Genomic DNA, 24,410 nt, shown 5'->3' with positions numbered 1-24,410 from the left:
CGTTAGCCCTGCAGGAGCCATAATGTCTACTTCCAGCACGACATGTGGGGTGAAGCCCACGCTTGGGCTCTTTCGGAGGAAAATAAAAGACGACCACAGAACGCAACACGGTTTGGGTTTTTGTAATCAATGGTTTTTTTAATCTCTGAAATTGGAAGCAACTATTTGGACAGAAGACTTTGGGCACTCTATAAGAGCGCATCTCTGGAATACCTTTTGCTGGGTCTCGTGGGGGGAATGTCACAGCTCGCAAGAAGCTGCAGGCACTGACTCCTTCTGAGCCTGGTTAGGCATCACCAGATCCTTTAAATAAAGACAAGCTACACATCCAAGGAGGCCCTTCTTACGCCCCTCCCTTCAGAAATAAAAGGAGAGAAAAGTGCACCCAGGAAAGCCAGCGCGGCTGCGGGAAGAGGGGACACCTGGCGTTTGGAAAGAAAAAGCTCCTCTCTCCTCCTCACCAATTTAAAAACAAAAAGGTCTCCAGGACACAAGACTGAAGCAACATTTACAGACGGACAAGGTAATAACCCTTGGGCCGGGGAGCGAGTTCCCTTATTCCTTCTGAAAATCCACACCTCCTCACCAGCCACCGAGCGCAAAACACCCCAAACATCCACTTACCTCAGAACTGCCTCAACTACAGACTCCCACCGACACAGTATTTGCCACAATTGCCCTGGTGCTTCTTTCACACACATCTGACTGCCTGATCGTGTTCAACAACGCACATCCATCGCCCCAACAGCACATTTGCAGCGAGAGTTAACTCCGCTGTCCCACGTGGCATAATTTCCCACCACAGGCATGAAATATCTTCCCCAGACCACAACATTCTTGTTCTGAGAGGTTTGAACATGCAATTGGGGGGGGGGGTCCACCTTAAGACATTCTATCTTCAACTACTGACGGAAAAGACACATTTTGATCCCAGGTGAAGCTGTGCAGGACCGCCATGCCTAAAGGCAGTTTCTTTAGACCAGGTGGGTAGAGAGTGTGGTGTGTGTTTTAAATAAAGAAAAAGAAAAGTATGCAGTACTCAAAAGCTTTTAAAAGAAAGAGGCTTCCAAACGGATCCATTGGCCCACACCACTTTTGCAGATGCTGGGTTTTCCCAGGTGCCAGCTGATCTCAGCACACCTGCAAAAGTCGGAAGCCATGGGGGAGAGGGGACAGTGTGAATAATCCTGACTAGCCAAAGCAAATCCAGCACAGCCAACTGCGGACTTTCCTGCAGAGAGTCCCCTCTTGAAGTGATGCTTTAAAGTGCTGCAGCACAAAGCATCAAGGTGACACAGCCATGGATGCAGACTGGCTCTGGGCGTGTTTGGCAGCAGCATCCAGCTTTGCCCCTAGTATGTGACCATGCCTGTTTGGTATGAAAAAGCCTCACGTTCCCTGTGGGGTGGCAGGAGGAGAGAGAAGAAAGGGCAGAAGACCTCATCCATCCAAGCCAGAAAGACCCACTTCGGATTCTCACAACCAAAAACAGCTGAGGAACTCATACGAAGAGAGACGTGGCCTCTTCTGCTGTGGTTCATGCCCTTTGTGAGCAGCCGGAGGCCGCCCGGGAGCAAGTAAGCCAGAGGCTATGTATGTGCCAATGCTAAGAAACGCCTTTGAGGGGTGGGGGAGAATCCTGCAGCTCTTGTTTACTAGCGATGGAACTTGGCTGCAGCTGATGTTGCAAGAGATTATGGCAGATTCTTAGGGGCGAATGTCTTGGAACTTGCTCACTGGAGCAGCTTCCAACCTAACAGAGATCAATTGGGGGACCCAGGGAGCCAAAAGGATCCCTACCTGGGCTGGTTCCTCCAGTCCAATGCTCTTCCCAGGCATTGACTGAGCTGCTCAGACTGACTCCCTGTCTGCCTCCAAGGCACTGTGACAATCAAGGAGTGGTTGCCCTGCACCACTGAGATCAAGGGGGTGTCCTGGGACAATCAAATTTGGACTGAAAATCCTCAAGGGACAGGATAGATACTGTACTTAAAAACACGCACACACAATTCATTTCAGAAGACCTTAGTGGCAAGAACGAGGAAACCCTGGCAGGGCCCAACTATGAAAGTTCTAGACACAGAGGATGGAGGGAAGAGCAGAGAATATTCCCAGAGGGCAGCTCAGCTGCTTGCACAACTTAATGGTTGGTTGTCTGTCATTCTTAAAACTTTATATATAGGTGATAAATAGAACAAATATTGGAAGGGAAACATGGACCCAAAATTAGCAACCACCACGACATGCCAGGTTTTGACACTATTAAGATTAAACCAGAAGCACAATGTAAGTTTGAATAATGGCAACACAGACTTCAATACTCAGCCCTGGAAAAAGCATTCAGTCCCTGTGATGGGATGGAGGGGAGAAGAATGGATATCAGGGGTTTGGGATGCATTTGTAAGAGGTCAGAGAGCTGAAATTATTTTCAAGGTTGGATCTTTCAGACATGGCAGTGGACCCACCACTTCAACTGTTCAACGATTAAAAGGCTTACACAGAATTCCTTTGTTCTCTGAATGGCACATATACACACAAAGCAATGTTCCTTTAGATTAAAAATGCAAAAATACTGCAAAATAATAAAAAGGGGGGAAATCATGACTTTAAATTTTTTTTTAAAAAAAAGGAATTTCTAAAAGGATTTTTTTTAAAAAAATGACGTAATTTTGGTCCTGAATCCTAGGAAGTCTGACAGATTGGCTCCTCACTGGAGAGGTGGAATGGTTGGTTTCAGATCAATGAGAGGAAACAGGTCACAACAGCAGCAGTTTTGAAATGGCCACACAGTCACCAAGAACATCAGGAAGAAGAAAAAATCACTAAAAAGGTTTGGCTTCAAATTGGCTTCAGCTGGCGCTTGTGAATTTGGGAGGAGAAAGTCTTGACTGGGAAGCGCCCAAGGTGGTCGTGCGGGGGCAGCTTTGGAAAATGAACGCCGCCCCCCCAAATGGCAGTGACTCCTCCCAGCCCCCATCCTGCAGTCGGCTCACAGCTTGAGTTCTGCTTCCTTCCTTCCTTCCCTCCCCGTCCCCCAGCTGCTGGGCTCTCAGACTGCAATCTTTGCCATCTGCTGTTCTAACTTGGAAATGCGCTCGTCTTGGTGGGTGATGGTGCTTTTTAGAGATTTGAGCTCTTTCAAAATTTCATCCAATTTGGCTTCGTTTTGCTACAACAGTGAGAAAGAGAGACAGAAATGGAAAACAGTGAATACTAGAATAATAATGGGAAGAAGAAATCCCACGTAGAAATAGAGTGGAAGACTACCAACACATGCAATTTGTTCACACAGCAAGAAGACTGGATTGCAAGAACACTGATCTAACCCCACGAGAAGAAGCAGAGGTTTCCGCACAGAGCAAAGGAAGCTGCCATATTCCAGGCTGGACCATTGCACTATCTAGCCTTAGACTGCCTGCTCTGACTGGCAGTGGCTGCCCAATGTCTCAGGCAGAGGTCTTTCCCATCCTCTGCCACTAACTGGACCTGGAATCTGGTCTGTGCCCAGAATGGGCTCTCCACTGAACGAGGGAAGGGGCAGGGAGCTGGGTCTCGCCCCAAAGGCCGCTTCTGCTTTTAAGTGCCCATCCCAATATAAGAAGCCTGCTTATGTAAACCTGCATCCCACAGGAAGGCCAAGCCAGCAGGGCATGCTGAGCCAGCCTGGAGAGGCAATTCCTGCTCCAAATTGCTCAATAATCTAATGCAAGTGGGGAAATGAGTCTATTTCAGACTCCATACACTGAAAGCTAAGAAGTTATTTTTTTACTCACGGAGTTTGAGGTGTCCGCTGCTTTTTTGGGGGCACTGATGAGATCGCTTTTCTTATTTGCTGCCAGCTTGTTGTCTAGTATGTTCTTCTTGACCACCTTGAGATCCCTGTTTTTGCCAGGAATGTATCCATGCTTCAATGAGATAAGGATGGGGTCGGCATTCTTTCCATCAAACCACTCCTCAGCTTCCAGGGAAGCCTCTGGACCAGCCGTGTCAGGATAGAGATCATCCTGGAAAAGGTCAGACTGCAAAAGGGAGGGGGGGGGAGATACAACGGCCACATTGGTAACTGTGCTGTGAAAAGTCCTACAAGACGCTCACATATCTGAAACAACGCAAACACTCACCTTCCGAGGGACAGTCATGATAATGGGCTCGCACTTTCGCTCATGCAGTTTGAAGAACCTTTGAAAGAAAAGAAGCACACGTAGAGGTAGAGGTAAAGGTAAAGGACCCCTGCACAGTTAAGTCCAGTCAAAGGTGATTCTGGGGTTGCGGCGCTCATCTGGCTTTGAGTCTGGCCCCTCTAAGATCAATATCCTGTCTGACCAACCAGACAGAAGCCTGTGGGAAGCCACAAGCACTCTTCCCTTTAGCCTTCAGAGGCACACTGCCTCCCACACTGGAGGGAATATATAGCCAGTGTGACCGGCAGCCACTGATTCCTTGTCCTTTTTAAAAGTCAACTCAACTCAAAGCTAAGGCATGGCCCAATTTTCTTCCTCTCTAGGCCTCAAAAGGACCTCAAAAGAGCAGCTGAAACCAAAAGGACTTTCCATTGTTAAGAAAATCCTGAGGCTGGGTAGATTTTTCTTCCCAAATATGGAAGCCACAACATGCATTTCAGGAAAGTATTTTGCTGCTGACCGATGAGATCCTAGAAGTGTCAGTATTTGGGGCTATGACAAGGGGAATGCCACCTGGCTTGCTTTATTTGTCAATTTCCTCTTTTAAACAGATTCTTCTTCTGATGTAGACAAGCTACCCTGACATCCAGCATGCCTTGAGACATCACTTCCTTTACAAAATCCTCCATCCCTACATCCTTTGAAACAGTTCAGATTGCATAGCGCCAAGTGGTGGACTTGTGACCCAGCATGTGAGGGTGCCAGGCTAGAGATCCCAGGGCTGCAGTCGGGGTGGCTGCCACTCTTCCCGGCCTCTCGTTACCTTGCTATCTCGCACTTGTTCACATCCAAGCCCCTCTTCGGCATGAAGCCCATCCCTCTCTGCGGCTCTTTGCTGCTGAAGGTGTTGAGGTAGTGCACATAGGGCGACTCATCTGTGATCTCAAAGTAGCGAATGCTGCTGTCACCCTGGAAGAAATTGGGGAGGGCCAGCAAGTGACTACGGGCCAGGAATCCTCCTCGCGGGGGTGAGGAGGTGTGTCCTCCCAGACCATTCCTTGTACAACACGCCCACCCTTCAGGTACCTGGTGTCTCTGGCACATTCATGAAGCCTCCAGGGTGAATTATGTCTACTGACACCTGAAGCAGCCTGCAGGACCAAGCACAGGCCTGCGCATCCACCCTGCTGCTGCTGCCCACAGTGGTAGCCAGAAGCCTACAAGCAATGAGCCTTTCCTCACCGCGGCCCCCTCCCCACCAACGGGGATACAAAGGGGCACAATGCCTTTGAACAAAGCGTTAGCGTGGCTTGACTGTATCTAAAAATTCCATAATTTAGTTGGGTGTTTTGCAAAGCAGGTCTTTCTTCTGCCTCTCCCAAACCTGCTAACTAGAGGGCTGGCATTAGGAAAGGAGGAGAAAAGCTTCACTCTCCCCCCCCTGCAGCCTCACCACTAGCACAGTCCTTGGGCTTCTTCATATAGCCCCAAAGCAGTTTTTAAACAAGAGGGCAGGTAGTGTTTTTTCCCTACTGCATCTTCAAGATTTCATAAAGCCTCACATATAAGGCTGCAGAATCAAGAATCACACCCCCCACACACAATGGACGACAGCACATTGTTCAGTTAATTCTGCCTGACAAAATTCTCAACTTATCAGTCTAACAGGTGTCTGTTTAGGACAGCTCAAACCTGCAGCCTGGGCAGACTGTTCTGATTATCCTTTCAGGACTCCACCAAAATAACATGGGATGCAATGCAGCACCAGTCTCGCCTCACCCCCCAAAATCCAAGGTGAGAAAAAGAATGATTCTCAAACCACATGTGAAACTTAACAGGGACCTGTGGTTTTTTAAAATGCCTAAGCCATAGATTAAGAGGGGGCCATGAAACCATTGCGAACCCCTGGGTGGTGCACACCATATCTTGAGGGCAGCCTAAATTCCACAACATCAGCTGCTAAAAACATTGGGCTGGGGAAGCTCTATTTAGATGCTCTGATTTATCTTAGCAGCATGGGGATGGAGTGGTTTCAATGTTTCATGTTACGTTTTGCCGTTTTAAATGTGATCATTACTGTTTTCTGTTGCTTAATTGTTAGTCACTCTGGGATTTATATTTATAAATATTTGTAAATATAAGGTATAAATATTTGTAAATAGCTAAACAAATATGTACAGTATCTAAATTCCTATGACAGACTAGTGGTCCTGGGGGACTTGCAAACAAATGATTTGAAAACTGTTAAGAAGAAGTGGAGTTGGTTTGTTCTCTCCTTTGGTACATATCATGTGTCGCTTATGATGTGAAGTTCTGCATTCTCTTTATACACATACACACATGAATCCACACACTCTAGAGCGGGGGGCGGGGGGGGGAGCAAGAATAAATAATTCCCCCAAGAACAAGGAGATGGAGTAGCAGCCAGGACAACCTTTGCAGGCAGCACTGAAATGCCACAAACAGGCTGCTTTTCTGACAACCGTTCTCTTCAGCACAGCAGCCATGACCTACCTTTCCACATAAGTAAATGATGTTGGTGTCTGGGTCATAGAAGGGCAGCAACACACCATTGCTGGTGTCCATTTCATGGAGGGCAATGGGCTCTTCCATGCTTTTCTGCAGAGAGAAGAAGGGCATCTTACATTTGGAAGACATGGACTCTGGTGACCCTGCTAGTCAGAATGACATTGATGTTGCTGGCTGCCCAGAGAGCAAACACCAAAATAAAATTTAATGCACAATATCTGAGAACTACAATTTGCTGCAGTTGTCACACTTTTTGCATGTGACAGATCTCATCTTCCAGAGCATTTTGGTGTTTGATACAGTTTGTTGCAGTGAGTTTCAGATTAAGCCATATACTAATAATAATAATAATAATAATATAATAGTAGTAATTTATTATTTATACCCCGCCCATCTGGCTGAGTTTCCCCAGCCACTCTCGGCGGTTCCCAATCGCAATACAGCATTAAATATTAAAAACTTCCCTAAAGAGGGCTGCCTTCAGATGTCTTTTAAAAATAAGATAGCTGCTTATTTCCTTGACATCTGATGGGAGGGCGTTCCACAGGGCGGGTGCCACCACCGAGAAGGCCCTCTGCCTGGTTCCCTGTAACCTCACTTCTCGCAGTGAGGGAACCGCCAGAAGGCCCTCGGAGCTGGACCTCAGTGTCCGGGCAGAACGATGGGGGTGGAGACGCTCCTTCAGATATACTGGGCTGAGGCTGTTTAGGGCTTTAAAGGTCAACACCAACACTTTGAATTGTGCTCGGAAACGTACTGGGAGCCAATGTAGATCTCTCAGGGCTGGTGTTATGTGGTCCCAGTGGCCACTCCCAGTTACCAGTCTAGCTGCCACATTCTGGATTAATTGCAGTTTCCGAGCCACCTTCAAAGGTAGCCCCACATAGAGTGCATTGCAGTAGTCCAAGCGGGAGATAACTAGAGCATGCACCACTCTGGTGAGACAGTCCGTGGGCAGGGAGGGTCCCAGCCTGCGTACCAGGTGGAGCTGGTAGACAGCCGCCCTGACCAAATTATCTAAAAAGACCCTATCACCTGCCTCTGTCCTGAGGTGCGAAGGGCCTGGGCTGTAAAAGGCAGTTGCAGAATTACATAAAAGTAAGTAAATTAACCCTTTAGGTCCCTTCCAACTCTACAATGCTAGGATTCTAACTTAAAAGTTTGTTTCCTAAGGGAACATCTGAAGCATCAAGACAGAGTTGCAGAGTGAACACGTTTGTTGGCAGGATGGGCTGCAGGGGTCAGCAACCTTTTTCAGCCGTGGGCCGGTCCACCGTCCATCAGACCATGTTGTGGGCCGGACTATATTTTGGGAGAAAAAATGAACAAATTCCTATGCCCCACAAATAACCCAGAGATGCATTTTAAATAAAGCACACATTCTACTCATGTAAAAACACGCTGATTCCCGGACCGTCCGCAGGCCAGATTGAGAAGGCGATTGGGCCGCATCCAGCCCACGGTCCTTAGGTTGCCTGCCCCTGGAATTGGGTGTTGCTGCTGTTTGCTGAGCTCTATGGCAATGTTTGATGGCAGCTAAAGCACTTACAGGGTTCCAGAGCGCAAGCTGCCTTTCACTCATCCGGCTGAAGCCCGTGGTGAAGACGTTCCCATCCGAGAGGAAGATGGCTCTCATGGGTCGGGCTCCCTCATGAGCTTTCTCTTTCTCCTGGTTTGGGGGAGGAGAAGCAAGAGAGGAAAGAGAGGGAAATGGTAGCAACAGTCACTGATATTATCTCCTAACGTCCCCAATGAGGCTTGCAAAGCAAGCTGTGAGGGCATCTGAAACCAAAAAAAGATGAATGTACTTACAAATGGAAGGATTCACCCTCCACTCATGATGTCTAGCCTTCAACCCCCAATCTGCATGAGCAGACAAAGCACGAATGCATAAGCAATATGAACACAACAGAACATAAAACCCAATCCCCAAATGCTGATGAAGCCACAAGTGGCACAACGGTGCCTTGAGTTTCGGGAAGAAAAGGGCCTAAGTATAGAAATATGAATAGCTTCCCGGTGCACAATGAACTTGGCTTTAAGTGAGGGAAGGCGCCGGGGGCACGGGGGAGGATAAGCAGCACAGCTTCCTTGACAAACCACCACTTGCCAATTATTATTATTATTATTATTATTATTATTATTATTATTATTATTTCACCAGCCACTCTGGGCGGCTCCCAACAGAGTATTTAAAAAGCGATAAAATATCAAGCATTAAAAACTTCCCTAAACAGGGCTGCCTTCAGGTGTCTTCTAAAAGTCAGACAGTAGTTTATTTTCTTGACATCTGCTGGGAGGGTGTTCCACAGGGCGGGTGCCACCACAAAGAAGGCCCTCTGCCTGGTTCCCTGTAACCTCACTTCTTGCAGGGACGGAACCGCCAGAAGGCCCTTGGAGCTGGACCTCCATGTCCAGGCTGGACAATGGGGGTGGAGACACTCCTTCAGGTATACTGGGCTACATACAGCACATACTCACTGCAACAATTTCTTGTTTCCTGGGGTCAATCACTCGGATCTTCTTGTCCTTGGATGCTGTGCAGATGAGGCTCCCATTCCGATTCCAGCTCACGTTGTAAATCATGTCTTGATGCATGTCGTCCAGATTGATGAGGGGCTCACCTGTCCCCACGTTCCAGATGATGATAACATTATCGCAGCCTGAAGAAAGGCAATTAAGAAATAAAAGCCCGTTACCTGTGCGTGTTTTAAGGGTTACCTGTTAATATTTTCCGCTTCCCTGAGGTATGAAAATCCTTACAGCCAGCACTCTCTAAAAGGAGCCTCAAGGTCGCTCCAGCTTTGCCACCCAGGGAAAAAAAGGAAGGAGAACACGATTGAGCTTTCTACCCCAAGAAACTCATGTTATTCTGCTTTTAATATTTCAGCTGTGCTGTATTTCTTTGTGACAATTTCACTGCTTTTTTATTTCACCTCTTGGGTGTTAGTTGTGGGGTCGCATTTGTGGGCAGAGATACATTTTAATTCAAACAAGAAAGTCAGTAGTTTAAGTCTCTATTTAACACACAGACAGGAAACCTTAACTTTGCCAACATAAGAGAATGCAGGCTTTCAAGACTCAAAGAATTCTTCATCAAGCAAACCAATTACTAGCTTGCAAAGGGCCAAGTCAATCTAGATTGACTGGGAGTGGGTCCCAGCCAACAAAATGGCTGGGGCATGTTCCACAGGGGGGGATGCACTGGGACAACCGATCTCAGTGATCACGGGTAGGAGGAGGAGTTACACTAAGACCAGACCATGTCATTACAGAGGAGGCAGGTTTAGTCGTTGTCTGAGGACTATTCCTATGGATGTTGGTGATCTGACACTAAGTAAAAGCGAAACGAAAGAAGTGCCATGGTCAGATCACTTCCTGGTGCAACTGGACTTCTCTGCGACCCTTCCCCTCTGCAGGGAGGTGGGACCAATTCGGATGGTCCGCCCCCGCCACTTAATGGATCCAAATGGTTTCCAGAGAGTGGTAGGGGATGCTTTATCCCATGTTGATGGCCTTTCAGCCGATTCCCTGGTGGCCCGCTGGAATGTGGAGTTAACCAGAGCTATTGACTGTTTGGCTCCGAAGCGCCCTCTCCGATTGCATGGAGCCCGGACAGCCCGGACAGTGGTTTTCCATGGATCTGAGGGCAATGAAACAATCGTTGAGACGGCTAGAGCGCCGGTGGCGGATAACTCATTCCGAATCTGACCGGACACAGGTTAGAGCTCAACGTCGAGCCTACCAAGTGGCGATAGCGACGGCGAAGAAGACTTTCTTCGCCGCCTCTATTGCATCTGCAGAAAACAGCAGCAGGAGACTTTTTCAGGTGGTTCACAATTTAGCGGAACCACCTGCGACATCTGGGCCCAGTATGGTCCACATGATCTCCTGCAATGATTTTGCAAAGTTTTTTGCATATAAAATCGCTCAGATTCAGGAAGAAGTAGACTCCACCGTGGGAGCAGGGCAAGGGCGGGAGAGTGCTAGAGTCCTGTCTAGTCAAGTTGCGTGGGATCAATTCCAACCTGTTACCTCCAAGGATGTGGACAGGCTGCTTGGATGAGTGAAGCCAACCACCTGTCTCCTGGATCCTTGCCCATCCTGGCTTATAAAAGCTAGCCGGGAAGTACTGGGCGATGGGCTTCGTGGGGTGGTAAATGCTTCCCTCCGTGAGGGAGTCTTCCCAGACCCACTGAAAGAGGCGGTTATTAAACTGCTTCTTAAAAAACCATCTTTAGATGCGGCCACGATGGCCAATTATCGCCCAGTCTCAAATCTTCCATTCTTGGGCAAGGTGATTGAGTGAGTGGTTGCTGAACAACTCCAGGCACGCCTGGAAGAAGCGGACCATTTGGATCCCTTCCAGTCGGGATTCAGGCCTCATCATGGTACTGAAACTGCCTTGGTCGCACTGGTTGATGATCTCCGGCGGGCTAGGGACAAAGGTGAGAGCTGTTTCCTAGTTCTGCTGGATCTCTCAGCGGCGTTTGATACCATCGACCATAACATCCTTCTGGACCGTCTTGAGGGGCTGGGAGCTGGGGGCACTGTCATACAGTGGTTCCGCTTCTTCCTCCTGGGCCGTGTTCAGAAAGTGGTGGTGGGGGATGAGTGTTCAGACCCCTGGGCTCTCACTTGTGGGGTGCCTCAGGGTTCTGTCCTCTCCCCCATGCTTTTCAACATTTACATGCAGCCACTGGGAGAGATCATCAGGAGGTTTGGGCTGGGTGTTCATCAGTATGTGGATGATACCCAGCTCTACCTCTCTTTTAAATCAGAACCAGTGAAGGCGGTGAAGGTCCTGTGTGAGTGTCTGGAGGCGGTTGGAGGATGGATGGCGGCTAACAGATTGAGGTTGAATCCTGACAAGACAGAAGTACTGTTTTGGGGGGACAGGAGGCGGGCAGGTGTGGAGGATTCCCTGGTCCTGAATGGGGTAACTGTGCCCCTGAAGGACCAGGTGCGCAGCCTGGGAGTCATTTTGGACTCACAGCTGTCCATGGAGGCACAGGTCAAATCTGTATCCAGGGCAGCTGTTTACCAGCTCCATCTGGTACATAGGCTGAGACCCTATCTTCCTTCAGACTGTCTCGCCAGAGTGGTGCATGCTCTGGTTATCTCCCGCTTGGACTACTGCAATACGCTCTACGTGGGGCTACCTTTGAAGGTGACCCGGAAACTACAACTAATCCAGAATGCGGCAGCTAGACTGGTGACTGGGAGCGGCCACCGAGACCATATAACACCGGTCTTGAAAGACCTACATTGGCTCCCAGTACGTTTCCGAGCACAATTCAAAGTGTTGGTGCTGACCTTTAAAGCCCTAAATGGCCTCGGTCCAGTATATCTGAAGGAGCGTCTCCACCTCCATCGTTCTGCCCGGACACTGAGGTCCAGCTCCGAGGGCCTTCTGGCGGTTCTCTCACTGCGAGAGGCCAAGTTACAGGGATCCAGGCAGAGGGCCTTCTCAGTAGTGGCGCCTGCCCTGTGGAACGCCCTCCCACCAGATGTCAAAGCGATAAACAACTACCTGACATTCAGAAGACATCTGAAGGCAGCCCTGTTCAGGGAAGTTTTTAATATGTGACATTTTAGTGTATTTTTCATCTTTGTTGGAAGCCAGATGGGCGGGGTACAAATAAGAAATTATAAATTATTATTATTATTATTATTATTATTATTATTATTATTATTATTGTATTAGTTCCATAAAGAACATCATTAAAACAACACTATCAGCACAGGATATGGAGAACCATTTTCCAATAAATTGGCACATTAATGGGTTTTCTATCCTTTCCCCCCCAATATCACTGACCCTGCACACTGAGTTCAGTGATGCATCTAAAAATAACACCCCAAACTCCATATCTGAAAGTCAAGGTTTGGCACAGAATTGGGGGGAAAGCACTGTGCCTTTTCATAGGTGCTAGTTTAGAGTCAAAGGAAAAGGGGAGGGGGGGGGAAACAGGAATACTTACTCCAAAAGTATGAGCAGCTTTAAGAAAACTTAATGCAGATTAGAAATTTACTAGGAAATAGAGCAGAGTGAGCAAACCACCTGGTGAAGAGCAAGAAAACTAGAAAGGTAATGTAGGTTTTCAAAAGAAGTAGCTGTGACACATGACACAGGGGGGAAAGGCAGGCCAAACCCTCCAGGAAGCGGATCTTGCCCAACTGGTCATGTGGGCAGAGTATGGCCTTGCCTCCTTTCTTAACCACAGGAACTTCCATTCGTGGCTTTGGGAGAGGTTTTTCTGGCTCTGCAAGAGCTAGAGGCCAGGCAGCTGGGAGAAGCCAATTCCTTTTGTTCCTCAGGGATCCAGAGCCTACCTGCACTTAGCAGCACATTGTGCGCAGTGGGGTGCCAGGCCACAATGCCCACCCTTTTGGAATGGCCTTCCAAGATGACCACAGGCTCTGTCAGGGGCAGCGTAAGCCCATTCTCTGGGATCTGCCAGACCTGCAAAAATGAAAAAAGAAGAAGGGTGGGGTGGGAGGAACCGTCGTTACTGGGACACTGTCACTTTCCAAAAGGTGGACAAAACCATAGCTAGCTGGAGATTTGCCAAGCTGGCATTCAGATGAAGTGCCAGCTCCATTTCAGAAGCCATGATGCCTCTGCTGGCTGCTTGACTAGCCAGAGGCCTCCCAGCTGGCAAGCAAGCAGCTCAGGATTTCTTTCTGTAGTTTGAGTCATTCTTCCAGAGATGTGTTCCCTGCAAATCACCTGAAGGGCATGGCAAAAAGTCAGCGAACGTCTTCAAAGGGGAGCCATTCTGACTGAACCATTTGCCAAGGTGCAACCGGGGTGGGTATCTAATTTTACAGATGACCAAGAAACATTATCCTGTAATGTACATGATTAAAGCTGGGCGATTTCTTGTCCACCCTCAACCAACACAGGGCCTACACAATATCTGTGACGCACCAAACTGACTCTCCCATGCTCTGACCACTCTGCTTTACCACCTGCCCCGTCTACACTCACAGTGAGGAGGCATTCATCTTACTTAGGGGCTTCTGAAAGTGAGTAGGACGATCCCATGCTGAGCAACCACACTACTGTATTAGCCTAATTATAAGCCGCAGTTTCCCCCCAAATTTGAACCGTGAAAAGTTAAAGTGCAGCTTGTATTCGCAACCTTATGCTGCCAGCAAAGCGGTGTGGCTCCCCCTGCCCCCAGGAAGCAGCCCGGGAGCGCAGGGCAATGGCGCACTGTCCGCCTGCCACTCCCAAGCCTCCCCCAAGCCGCCAGAAAGAAGGGGGGAGGCCACTGGCAAAGCAGTGCTGCTCCCCCCCCCCCCAGGAAGCAGCCTGGGTATTGTCTTTTTTTCTTTTCCCTCCTTCAATTTTAAAGGTGCAGCTGATTTGTGGGTGCGTATTATATTCGGGCCAATATGGTAAATGCATTTCTTTCTTAGCCTAAGCGAGCACAAAAGGCAAAGGGGAGTACTTAATTTTTATGTCCAAACTCAATTTCTTATTTGTTTTATTATCACAAATGGCATTCAGTGCTCCAGGAGGCATCAGCAACCAGGGGAGGGTGGCATATTCTCATGAAGGTCTAAAGAGAGCCCCAGCCCTCCCTGCATCTGCCAAATATATTATTATTATTATTATTATTATTATTATTATTACATCACCATCCCGAAGATCACAGGGTGATTCACGATGTAAGCATACAAAACGAGAACACAAAATATGTAATAAACCAAAAACAAAAGCAAACCAATTACCCCACCCCTTTAAAGGCCATAGAATGTTTAATTAGCCAAAGGTCTGGTTAGAGAGAAACATTTTGCCTGGTGCCTAAAGATGCTTGCATGTCTTCCTACAGGCCTGAAGGACAAAGTCTGAACCAACAGCCACCAGCGCACCCACCCACAGCAGCCTTTGAACCCCAGGATCCTCCTTACGGGGCTTTCAGGGATGGCAAGGCTAATAAGGAAGTGTCCCCTGGGCATCGTCTGCATGAGTCACCACTGGCCAATCATGGTTTCTGAACCAGAGCTGACCTACATGCAAAAGTGGGGAGAACTGCTGAGGAAGCAAAATTAACCACCAGCAGATGGCAGCAAAGTAACAACCTGCTCTATAGTCTCTTACTGCCTGCTTCTGATGAGAATACAGTGGTACCTCGGGTTACATACGCTTCAGGTTACAGACTCCGCTAACCCAGAAATAGTGCTTCAGGTTAAGAACTTTGCTTCAGGTTAAGAACAGAAATCGTGCTCCGGCGGCGTGGCAGCAGCGGGAGGCCCTGTTAGCTAAAGTGGTGCTTCAGGTTAAGAACAGTTTCAGGTTAAGAACGGACCTCCGGAATGAATTAAGTACTTAACCCGAGGTGCCACTGTATATTATTACAGGCTCCAGCAGAATTCACATCCAAGACTCTAGAGCAAGCAAAGCCAAGTGGCTATTGCCCTGCCAAGGTCATAAGAGGCAACACTCACACCAGAGTTTCTCATGAGGCCCCACTGAAAAGTTTGAGCCAACATTCAAAGCAAAGCAGGTAATTCAAAAAGAACCCCAAGCCGTTCCAATTTAATGGGCGGAATTTGCCTAGTCAAAACAGCAAAGCAATAGTCTGATCATGAAGCTTAGGGAGCTGGAAAAAGCCACAGACAGCTAAAACAGATGATAGTTCTTGAAAATTTGAAATGGATTTAAAACTCTGCAACACTAAGAACCAGATTAAGGAAAAAAACTATTTGTACTCTCAGTTTCTCGCAGTAAGCCAACTGTGTTTTGGTGTGTCCAAATTTATTGGGGCTTTTTCTGAAAAGCATGAGAAATATGTGGAGAGCTGAGATTTAGAGAAGTGCAGAAATGTCACTGTTCACGTGGGGAGAACAACACAGAGAGTATTCCACAGATAGGGAGCCACTGCAGAGAAGGCCCTGTTCTCGTGTTGCCACCCTCTGGACCTCTTGAGGAGGAGGCACATGAAGAAGGGCCTCAGAAGATGATCTCAGGGTTCGGGTAGGTTCATATGGAAGCAGGCAGTCCTTGAGGTATTGTGGTCCTGAGCCGTTTAAGGCTTTATAGGTCAAAACCAGCACTTTGAATTGGCCCAGAAACTAATTGGTAGCCAGTGCAGTTGGACCAGGATCAGTGTAAGATGCTCAAACCGTCTTCCTCTGGTGAGCAACCTGGCCACCAAATTTATGCACCATCTGAAGTTTCCGAAGCATCTTCAGAGGCAGCCCTACTTATAATGCATTTCAGTAATCTAACCTAGAGGTTACCAGAACATAGACAACAGTAGTTAGGCTGTCCCTGTCCAGATAGGGGCACATCTGGGCCACCAGCCGAAGCTGATGGAAGGCACTCCGGGCCACTGAGGCCACCTGAGTCTCAAGGATTCAGGAGGACCCCCGAGCTACGAACCTGCTGCTTCAGAGTAAGTGTAACCCCATCAAGAGCAAGTGATCTCCTTGGACCAAAAATCGAAGCAAGAAGAATTACCGACGACTGAAGAATGGAGGATGAAGTTAATGGACTATGCAGAACTAGATAAACTAACCAGAAATTCACGGAAGACTGGAGTAAATTTATGAACTATTTGAAAAGTATTTGTGAAGATTAGACAACGTTTGTAGGTTTGCAAGAAGTTTTGTGAGGAGTATTATTGGAAGTATTGCAAAAATGGAGAAGGGGAAGGATGATTTGTTAAGAGATGTAAAGGCAATATAAAGTTAAGAAATGCATAAGAAGTGGTTAAAATGGTGGATCATCAGAGGTGCTGATGGAAATCTATAAAGATTGTATAAGTGATAAGTTTTGAGGTACATTTTATAATTTATATGTTAAAATCAATAAAAAATATTTTTTAAAAAAAGAACAAGTGATCTCCCACCCATCTGATCTAGGGAACCACCCACTAACAGTGCCTCCGTCTTATCTGGATTGAGCTTCACTTTGCTGGCTCTCATTCAGTCCATGACCGAGGCAAAACACTGGTCCAGCACTTCCACTGCAGATGGACACCCCATGAGATTCATCTGCTATAACAGCAGAGTCAAGGTCTTGGTGGATGCAAGTGATTTTATCCTCAAAATGCTTTGCAAGCAAGCACAGTGAGCTACCCTTGGTCCTATCACTTCCTTTGGGCCTGCCTGTAAAAGGCCCCGTAAAACCCGGAAAAGCTCTGCTGGACGACATAATGAGGATGCAATGAAGGCAGCAAAGCATGCCTTCTTTGCTGCCTTCACTGCCACTAGGTAGGCTCAATAATGAGCCCTTACCAGTGTTTGGTTGCATTCATTCGGATCTTTCCTCCACTTGCCTTGATGATATCAAGACAGCCATATGGCCTGCAACATAAGGAGAGACGCCAACCCTTTAACATGAACGGAGCTGTTTAACTGGATTGAAGTGTGAGAGAGTACACTACTGGAAGATTTCCACAGGTAATTGGGGAAGCAGGAGGACTAACAGACAGATCAGATAACAGCACAGCAGCAGAAGCCAAGACAGGCCTGAGTCAGGTCTATGAAGCATGGGAGAAAGACAAACAGGTCCAGACCCTTTTCTGCAGGAGTGCTCAAAGTATGGTCTGGGGTATATATGGTGCACATAGGCCACAGCCTCTCTTTCTTTGCTTGCGAGGGTTGGCCTACAGACCTATCAGTTGCAGCTCTCTTGAAATGCTGCGCTCTGGTAAATTCACAACCAGTCGGGCACTGCTGACTGCAGAGAGACTACACTCAGGAGGCCAAACATTACATAATGGGAAATGCCCAAGCAACTACCAGTTTTGCTCCAGGTGCACAAACTGAGAACCTAATACATGTGCCAACTTGAATGCTTACAAGAAAAGACATACTTGACGAGGAAGACCCAAACACGCATGTGGTCAGCTAAGCCCTCAATGTCATGCAAAATAAGGTAACTTGTTGTTTAGTCGTTTAGTCGTGTCCGACTCTTCGTGACCCCCTGCACCAGAGCACGCCAGGCACTTCTGTCTTCCACTGCCTCCCGCAGTTTGGTCAGGCTCATGTTTGTAGCTTCGAGAACACTGTCCCACCATCTTGTCCTCTGTTGTCCCCTTCTCCTTGTGCCCTCCATCTTTCCCAACATCAGGGTCTTTCCCAGGGAGTCTTCTCTTCTCATGAGGTGGCCAAAGTATTGGCGCCTCAGCTTCACGATCTGTCCTTCCAGTGAGCACTCACGGCTGATTTCCTTCAGAATGGATACGTTTGATCTTCTTGCAGTCCATGGGACTCTCAAGAGTCTCCTCCAGCACCATAATTCAAAAGCATCAATTCTTCGGCGATCAGCCTTCTTGATGGTCCAGCTCTCACTTCTATACATCACTACGGGGAAAACCATGGCTTTAACTATACGGACCTTTGTTAGGAAGGTGATGTCTCTGCTTTTTAAGATGCTGTCTAGGTTTGCCATCGCCTTTCTCCCAAGGAGCAGGCGTCTTTTAATTTTGTGACTGCTGTCACCATCTGCAGTGATCATGGAGCCCAAAAAAGTAAAATCTCTCACTGCCTCCATTTCTTCCCCTTCTATTTGCCAGGAAGTGATGGGACCTGTGGCCATGATCTTTGTTTTTTTGATGTTGAGCTTCAGACCATATTTTGTGCTCTCTTCTTTCTCCTCTTTCACCCTCATTAAAAGGTTCTTTAATTCCTCCTAAATTCCTCCTAAAGGTAACTAAAGCAATACTAAGATTGGGTCAAACATACCTAGTTTTACACTGGTCCCATTTTTCCATAATTCATAAACATTCTGACCACAAAAGCATTCCTAGATTTGGCTGACACTAGAAGTCTAGGTGCCAAGAATTTACATGATGTCAGATGCATTCATTCCAACAAGTGACACCTCTGACAACCATTTTCGTTGACAGCTGCCCTCAAAAAACAGCAGAGCTTCACAGGATTCCTTCAGACAATCGGTTTCTGGAATATTCATCCCAATTTGCTTGCAGAAAGTCTATGCAGAGGTTATTGAGCAAGTTGTTATACTCTGTCTATAGGGAGGTTGGGTAGTCTTCAGTGATGTCTCTAATTGCTAAGTTGTTGGTTGTTTATCTATAGAAGAATAAAATACTACTGTTCAGCTACAAGAGGCCTCAAGGCAGTGTGCAACATTTATTAATTACAAAGAGCGCTCACTAATGGTTCCTCATCACCCAGGAAAAAAGTGACAAGTGGGGTTCTGCAGGGTTCTGTCCTGGGCCCCTTGTTGTTCAACGTCTTTATAAATGACTTGGACAAAAGTATTCAGGGGATACTCATCAAATTTGTAGATGACACCAAACTGGGAGGCATAGCCAACGTCACAGATAGACTCAGAATTCAAGATGACTGTAACAAATTGGAGAACTGGGCCCAAACTAACAAAATGAATTTCAATAGGGACAAATGTAAGGATCTACACTAAGGCAGGAAGAAGTAGCTGCACAAATATAAGATGGGGAACACCTGGCTTGCCAGTAGTACATGTGAAAAGGTTCTGGGGTCTTAGTAGACCACAAGCTGAACATGAGTCAACAGTGTGATGCAGCAGCAAAAAAAGCTAATACTATTCTAGGCTATATCAAGAAAAGTACATTGTTCCAATCAAGGGAAGTCGTAGTACCACTCTATTCTGCCATGCTCAGACCACACCTGTTCTGGGCACCACAATTTAAGAAGGATACTGACAAGCTGCAATGTGTGCAGGTGAGGGCAACCAAGATGCTAGGGGTCTGGAAACCAAGCCTTATGAGGAATGGTTGAGAGAACTGGCTATGTTTCACGTGGAGAAGAAGAGACTGAGAGGAGATATGATGGCCACCTTCAAATATCTGATGGGCTGTCACATGGAGGATAGGACCAATAGCTTCAAGTTACAAGGAAAGTGATTCCGACTAAACACCAGGACGAACTTTGTGACTGTAAGAGCTGTTCCACAGTGGAATGGACTCCCTTGGAAGGTGGTGGATTTTCAAGCAGAAGTCGGGTGGCTATCTGTCATGGATGCTTAGTTTAGATTACAGAAGGTTGGAATAGATGACCCTTGGGGATCCCTATGCCAAGATAGAATTCTAGAATAGAATCGCTCCAATGTTTTTGTATTCTTCCTTTCCCAAACCAATTTGCCACATGAATGTCCACAAGGAACAAACTAAAGCAGCCCCATCTGGCAAAACAGCCCCTAAACATGACAAAGGCAGCCACTTGGGAAGGGGGGGGGGTTCAGCTGTTCATTTCTACAAAGATGAATTCTAGGGCTGAAGAGAAGCCACATCCTCTGATCTGAGAGGCTGGTCCCCAATTCCAACTGTGTAGAAAGAGCCTGTAGTTAATTTGGTGGCAAAGGAAATGTTCTCTGCACATGTACAAAGAAGCGCTGCACCAAAGTGAGCCTGGCTTCAAACTCAACCCTGGTCAGAAATTCCTCACCCCCCCAGCTCTGCTTTCTCCATTCCCCTCCTGGATTTTACACTGCCTCAAGAGAGCGCTTTGTCTCAGAGTCCATAATGAGTTTACCAGTTCAGTTATGAGATCCCTCCATGGCGGGATCTAGTTATAATTATTTCTCGTCTCGCTGGGGTTCTGTCTTATATCACGCCCATCTACCACCCATGACATCCAGGTGCTTCAAGGGAACTATAGGCCACCAGTGACTTACTGAGAAAACCCACAGCTATCAGCATAATGCATTTGTCTGGAACTTCAAGGATTCACTTAGCAAGCCAATGGTCATGATTGGCATCACTGTCAACTCAAACCTTTTGCTTTTTTGAAGATCCTGGATGTCCAGCAAACCAGCAGAACAGACTGAATGACTCAGGCTGAAATTAATTCCTCCCATTTGAGAAGAGCCATTTGGCATCCTCCACAAAACCCTAATATAATCCAACATTCTCCAGCTGAGGAAGACAAAACCTGCAGTACATTACCAACATTCAAAAGGTTCTGAAGAATCCACATTTAAGCAGTTCCTTATTTCCTGGCATGAGAAAAATCATTCTTCAAAGTGAGCATTCAGACTAGGCGGGCTCATGGCAGCATTTTACAGCAAACCCCTCTAGAAGTTAAGCAAGAAAGAAGCCAAAAGGGCTGGACTGCTCACCTCTCTGCATTGTGAAAAAACACTCATTATTTTTTAAAAAAACATGCAAGTCTTCTCGCTCTGCTGAAGCTAAGCAGACATGGGTCTGAATGGACCTGGATGGGAGTCTGTGGGCGTCCCCATGTAAGAAGAGGGTAAAAGGGAAACTCAATCAGAGACTGACTGCCATCCGTGTGCTTAGGAAGACCTTTTAAAAACGTAAAAATATTTTGCTCTGGTGGCAAAATGAGCAAAGCGAAGCTGCTTGGAGAATCTCTGAGGAATTATGGGATTTCAAAAGTGATCGCCTCTGAGGACATGGAGCAGGGCCTCAGCCACGTGATTGTGTAAATTTCTTAGTTTGGAGCTGTTATCTCAAAAACTGAAAAGCAGCCTAGAAAGGTACTATTAATAGCAGGAAAGCTATTAATCTTTGCTCTTGGTGCTGCATGTCAGCCCAAAGATCCCTATCCCCACACACATTTACCATACTTTCCTTTGGTTCCCCATATCCCCCTCCATAAGGTGAAAAAACATCTGGGAGAGGATGATTTTGAGCAAATAGCTCAATAACCTATTTTTCCTCCACCCCCCTTAATTGCAGTCCCCAAGGCTGCTTTTCAGTTTAAAATAAAACAGGGAAAGAAATTCCCAACTGCATGTAATGTAGGGATGGGGAATGAACGGCCAGTAGGCCCATTTCAACCTGGAATTAGCAGCACATCCATCACAATAAATATTCACATTGATTTTAATTGTATGTCTATTGCTTCTTTTGTTTCTAATGATTTGTATTAATTGTATTACAGTTTGAATTCCATAAGATTGCAAGGCACAGGTAGAAAAACCGTTAAGTAATCCACCCATATGCTCAGCAGTTTTCAAGTGAACTGTGGGTGGGAAGTTTGGAAACCACTTCTCTGGACCATTCTCCCTAGTTCCCCTTCCATCTCCCACATAAAATTCTAATAATCTTAAACTCTGTGAAATTCCTCCCAATGTTTAATTTCTCCTTGTAGCTCTTTCGGAACTTCCAGGGTATGACTGTTGTTACTTTTTTGCCATGGGAACTGAAAGTGACTTACAATATTTTAATCCAAAAACAAAACAGATACCTTAAAATCAGTATAAAAAGTCATTTTTTAAAAGTTTGTTTCCCCATCTGAATACAGCTTTCTTGTCTCAGGGCTCTACCTGGAATCAGGAAGTCGGGCCAAATCACATGACACTGTTCCAAGCAAGATAGAGGCGTGGACATTAAGCTTACGGCCAAAAGGGTATGAAATTTATCCCACCCCCTCCAACTTGACCAGAGAGAAAAGGCAATTATAATATCAATATAACTATCTATTGTTTATCATTTATCCCAACCATGTACCTGAGATGAGAGAGAAACACAAGAACAAAACAGGAGGAGGACAATGAATAGGTGGAAATAGAACGAGAGGCAGGTATGAGCGCCAAGCAGGGCAGTTAAGCCGCTTGCTCCTGCCGCTCCTGCCGCTGCTCCCTTAGCAGGAGACAGACTGGACTTCTGCTTTGCTGCTGCTACTGCTACTGCTCTCTCTCTCCTCTCCTCTCGGCAATGACGGCGGGCTGTAGTAGCTGAAGGCTGCACCCCAGCATGTGCATGCTGCCCAATTTCTCTCCTCCTGCTCCTCTCCTCTCAGGGATTCTTCTGCAGCACGTAGATGCTGCCTCTTCCTCTCCCCACCAAAGCCCCTGAATGGAGCCACATGCTCCTTCCTCCCCAGCCAACTTGCAAGGCGTCAACCAGATTGTGAAGATGCCAGTCACCAAACCTGGCAACAAGACAACTTCACTTGGTCACAAGTGGAACATGGCAGCCAGGGGATTTCAAACACTGCTTGGAAGGGGTCCCAAATTGGCCTGTGAGGTTAATCCCCTCAAACCATGCCCAACTGCTCCACACCCGATGCCATATGTGGGGAACTCAATTGCCCTGCTCAGCCCTGCAGAAAGCTTTGCAAGCCCTAAGTTCAGGGCTGCCAAGCACTGGGCTGGCAAACCCCCTGGTGCTGTGGTGCTCGACAACTAGCTGGCTGTCGGGCATGTGGGAAGCACTGTGCAAGGGACGTGGATAGGCTGGCTTTCCTGCCACCTGTCAAAGTTAGGGGTCGGGGGGGGGGGGAGGGAACAGATGAAGATGGCAGGATCTCCCACCTGTCCAAGGCTCCTCACCCTGGAGTAACATGTCTCCAGGTGCTGAAGCTGTGCTAAGCGGTAGGTTTGAAATGTGGGCTTAATCCTGATTAGGAGGGAGAGATCCAGCCTCAAGACACTTAAAAATAAAAAAAAACACCTTCTTAAGGCATTCAATTGAACATACATTTTGTTAGAAACCGTATCAACTCTTAACATTTTTTTTAAAAAAACAAAACAGTCCTGAGAAGGGAAAGGCAAGTGACATCAGTAGAGTCAACTTGAGCTATCCAACAGGAAGAACCGGTTTTCCCTGGGGTCAGTCCTGAAGATAAGGCTATACCTAAATACAAAATAGGATAGAGATGCCATTTTCTAGCTCATTGCTCAAGTTATGTATCTACACAGCCTCAGATACTTTAGGTCCCTAATGAACAAATGGCTTTACCATTCTGAGGCAGCGGTAGATGACAGCAAACCAGGGTCTTCACAGTTCTCCCCAGTAAGCGGACAGCAAATGGCCACAGACACTCAAACTTCCCATGATTCCTCTTGTCTCTCAACTGGTAAAATGAATGCGGGGGGGGGGGGTTGCACGGAGGGAGAAGATCCCTGCTTTGGACATTTCCACCCTATACTCATTAGAAAATCAGTTGTCACCAAACTCCAAACTGCTCTGTAAAAAAAAAATCTCTCTCCTCCAATGCCAAACAAGTTTCTCCAAGCAGCTTGGGTTAGAGGCAAATATCTCTCTCTGTCAAGAAGCTCAAATTAACTTCTATCGAACCTCCAGAAGGCATTCATTACATTTCATGTGCCTTCTGAATTATGTTTCTTACAGTACGTTCCAACATCCTTTAGCACACAATCCTGTTTAGTGGTGAACTCTGCACACCCAAATTGCTTCTTTTTAAATGTCAACGTCTTCCAAAGTGAGATCACAGGAGATGGTGCAGGATAAGCCACCATGAGATAGAAAACAAATCCAGACGTCAGGTGGATTAAGAGGTGCAACACACAGGTATGAACTTAGTGCTATATAAAATTAAATCCACCTATCTTGATATTGTGGCTTTTTAATTCAATTTTTAGACAAACAAAAATTCAGCACAGAACCATTTCAAGTGCAGTGAAGGCCAATTTTCCTTTCAGTGTTACTCACTCCAGTTCTGCTTGCTGTGACAATGCAAGTAATATTTTCTGCCTTTCAGTGCACCATCTATGAGCCCACAGCAGTTGCATTTTAAAGCTAGAACAAGGATGACTGGCTGCCAGGTTAAAATGACTACCATAAGGCTAACTTAATGAAGGGCTACAAAACTACTTCCAAGTGAAAGCAAGAAACAACTTTTTGAGATGCTTAATGCAGCGACTCACCATGACAGTGCAGTCTTCTGAGCCGCTGGCGATGACTTGGTCATTGTGAGGACACCAATCTATGTCAAGCACAGGTCCTGTATGGCCACAAACCGTGGGGTAGGATTTGTCAATTCTACCTGTCTGAAGAGAGTGAAAAAAGTGCTGTAATGTACAGA

At 46.8% G+C, this 24,410-nt stretch overlaps 1 protein-coding gene across 3 annotated transcripts in view; it reads right to left on the bottom strand.

Moving 5' to 3' along the window:
* Positions 1-111: 111 nt before the first annotated feature.
* CORO1C (coronin 1C) overlaps positions 112-24,410 on the bottom strand; it is a 65,402-nt gene continuing 41,103 nt past the window's right edge. For all 3 annotated transcript variants that reach the window (XM_083407591.1, XM_083407593.1, XM_083407592.1), the window contains exons 3-11: positions 24,253-24,375; positions 12,987-13,116; positions 9,132-9,313; positions 8,200-8,319; positions 6,636-6,740; positions 4,945-5,090; positions 4,122-4,179; positions 3,774-4,019; positions 112-3,169 (exon numbers count right to left, since the gene is read on the bottom strand). In XM_083407591.1, coding sequence (XP_083263717.1) covers positions 3,050-3,169; positions 3,774-4,019; positions 4,122-4,179; positions 4,945-5,090; positions 6,636-6,740; positions 8,200-8,319; positions 9,132-9,313; positions 12,987-13,116; positions 24,253-24,375 — 1,230 coding nt within the window. In that variant the 3' untranslated portion in view covers positions 112-3,049. The remainder of the gene's footprint in view (positions 3,170-3,773; positions 4,020-4,121; positions 4,180-4,944; positions 5,091-6,635; positions 6,741-8,199; positions 8,320-9,131; positions 9,314-12,986; positions 13,117-24,252; positions 24,376-24,410) is intronic.

The sequence above is a fragment of the Podarcis tiliguerta genome, assembly GCF_965153285.1.
Source record: "Podarcis tiliguerta genome assembly, chromosome: 13".
In the NCBI taxonomy this organism is placed as follows: domain Eukaryota; kingdom Metazoa; phylum Chordata; class Lepidosauria; order Squamata; family Lacertidae; genus Podarcis; species Podarcis tiliguerta.
This window is presented reverse-complemented; position numbering and strand designations above follow the sequence as displayed.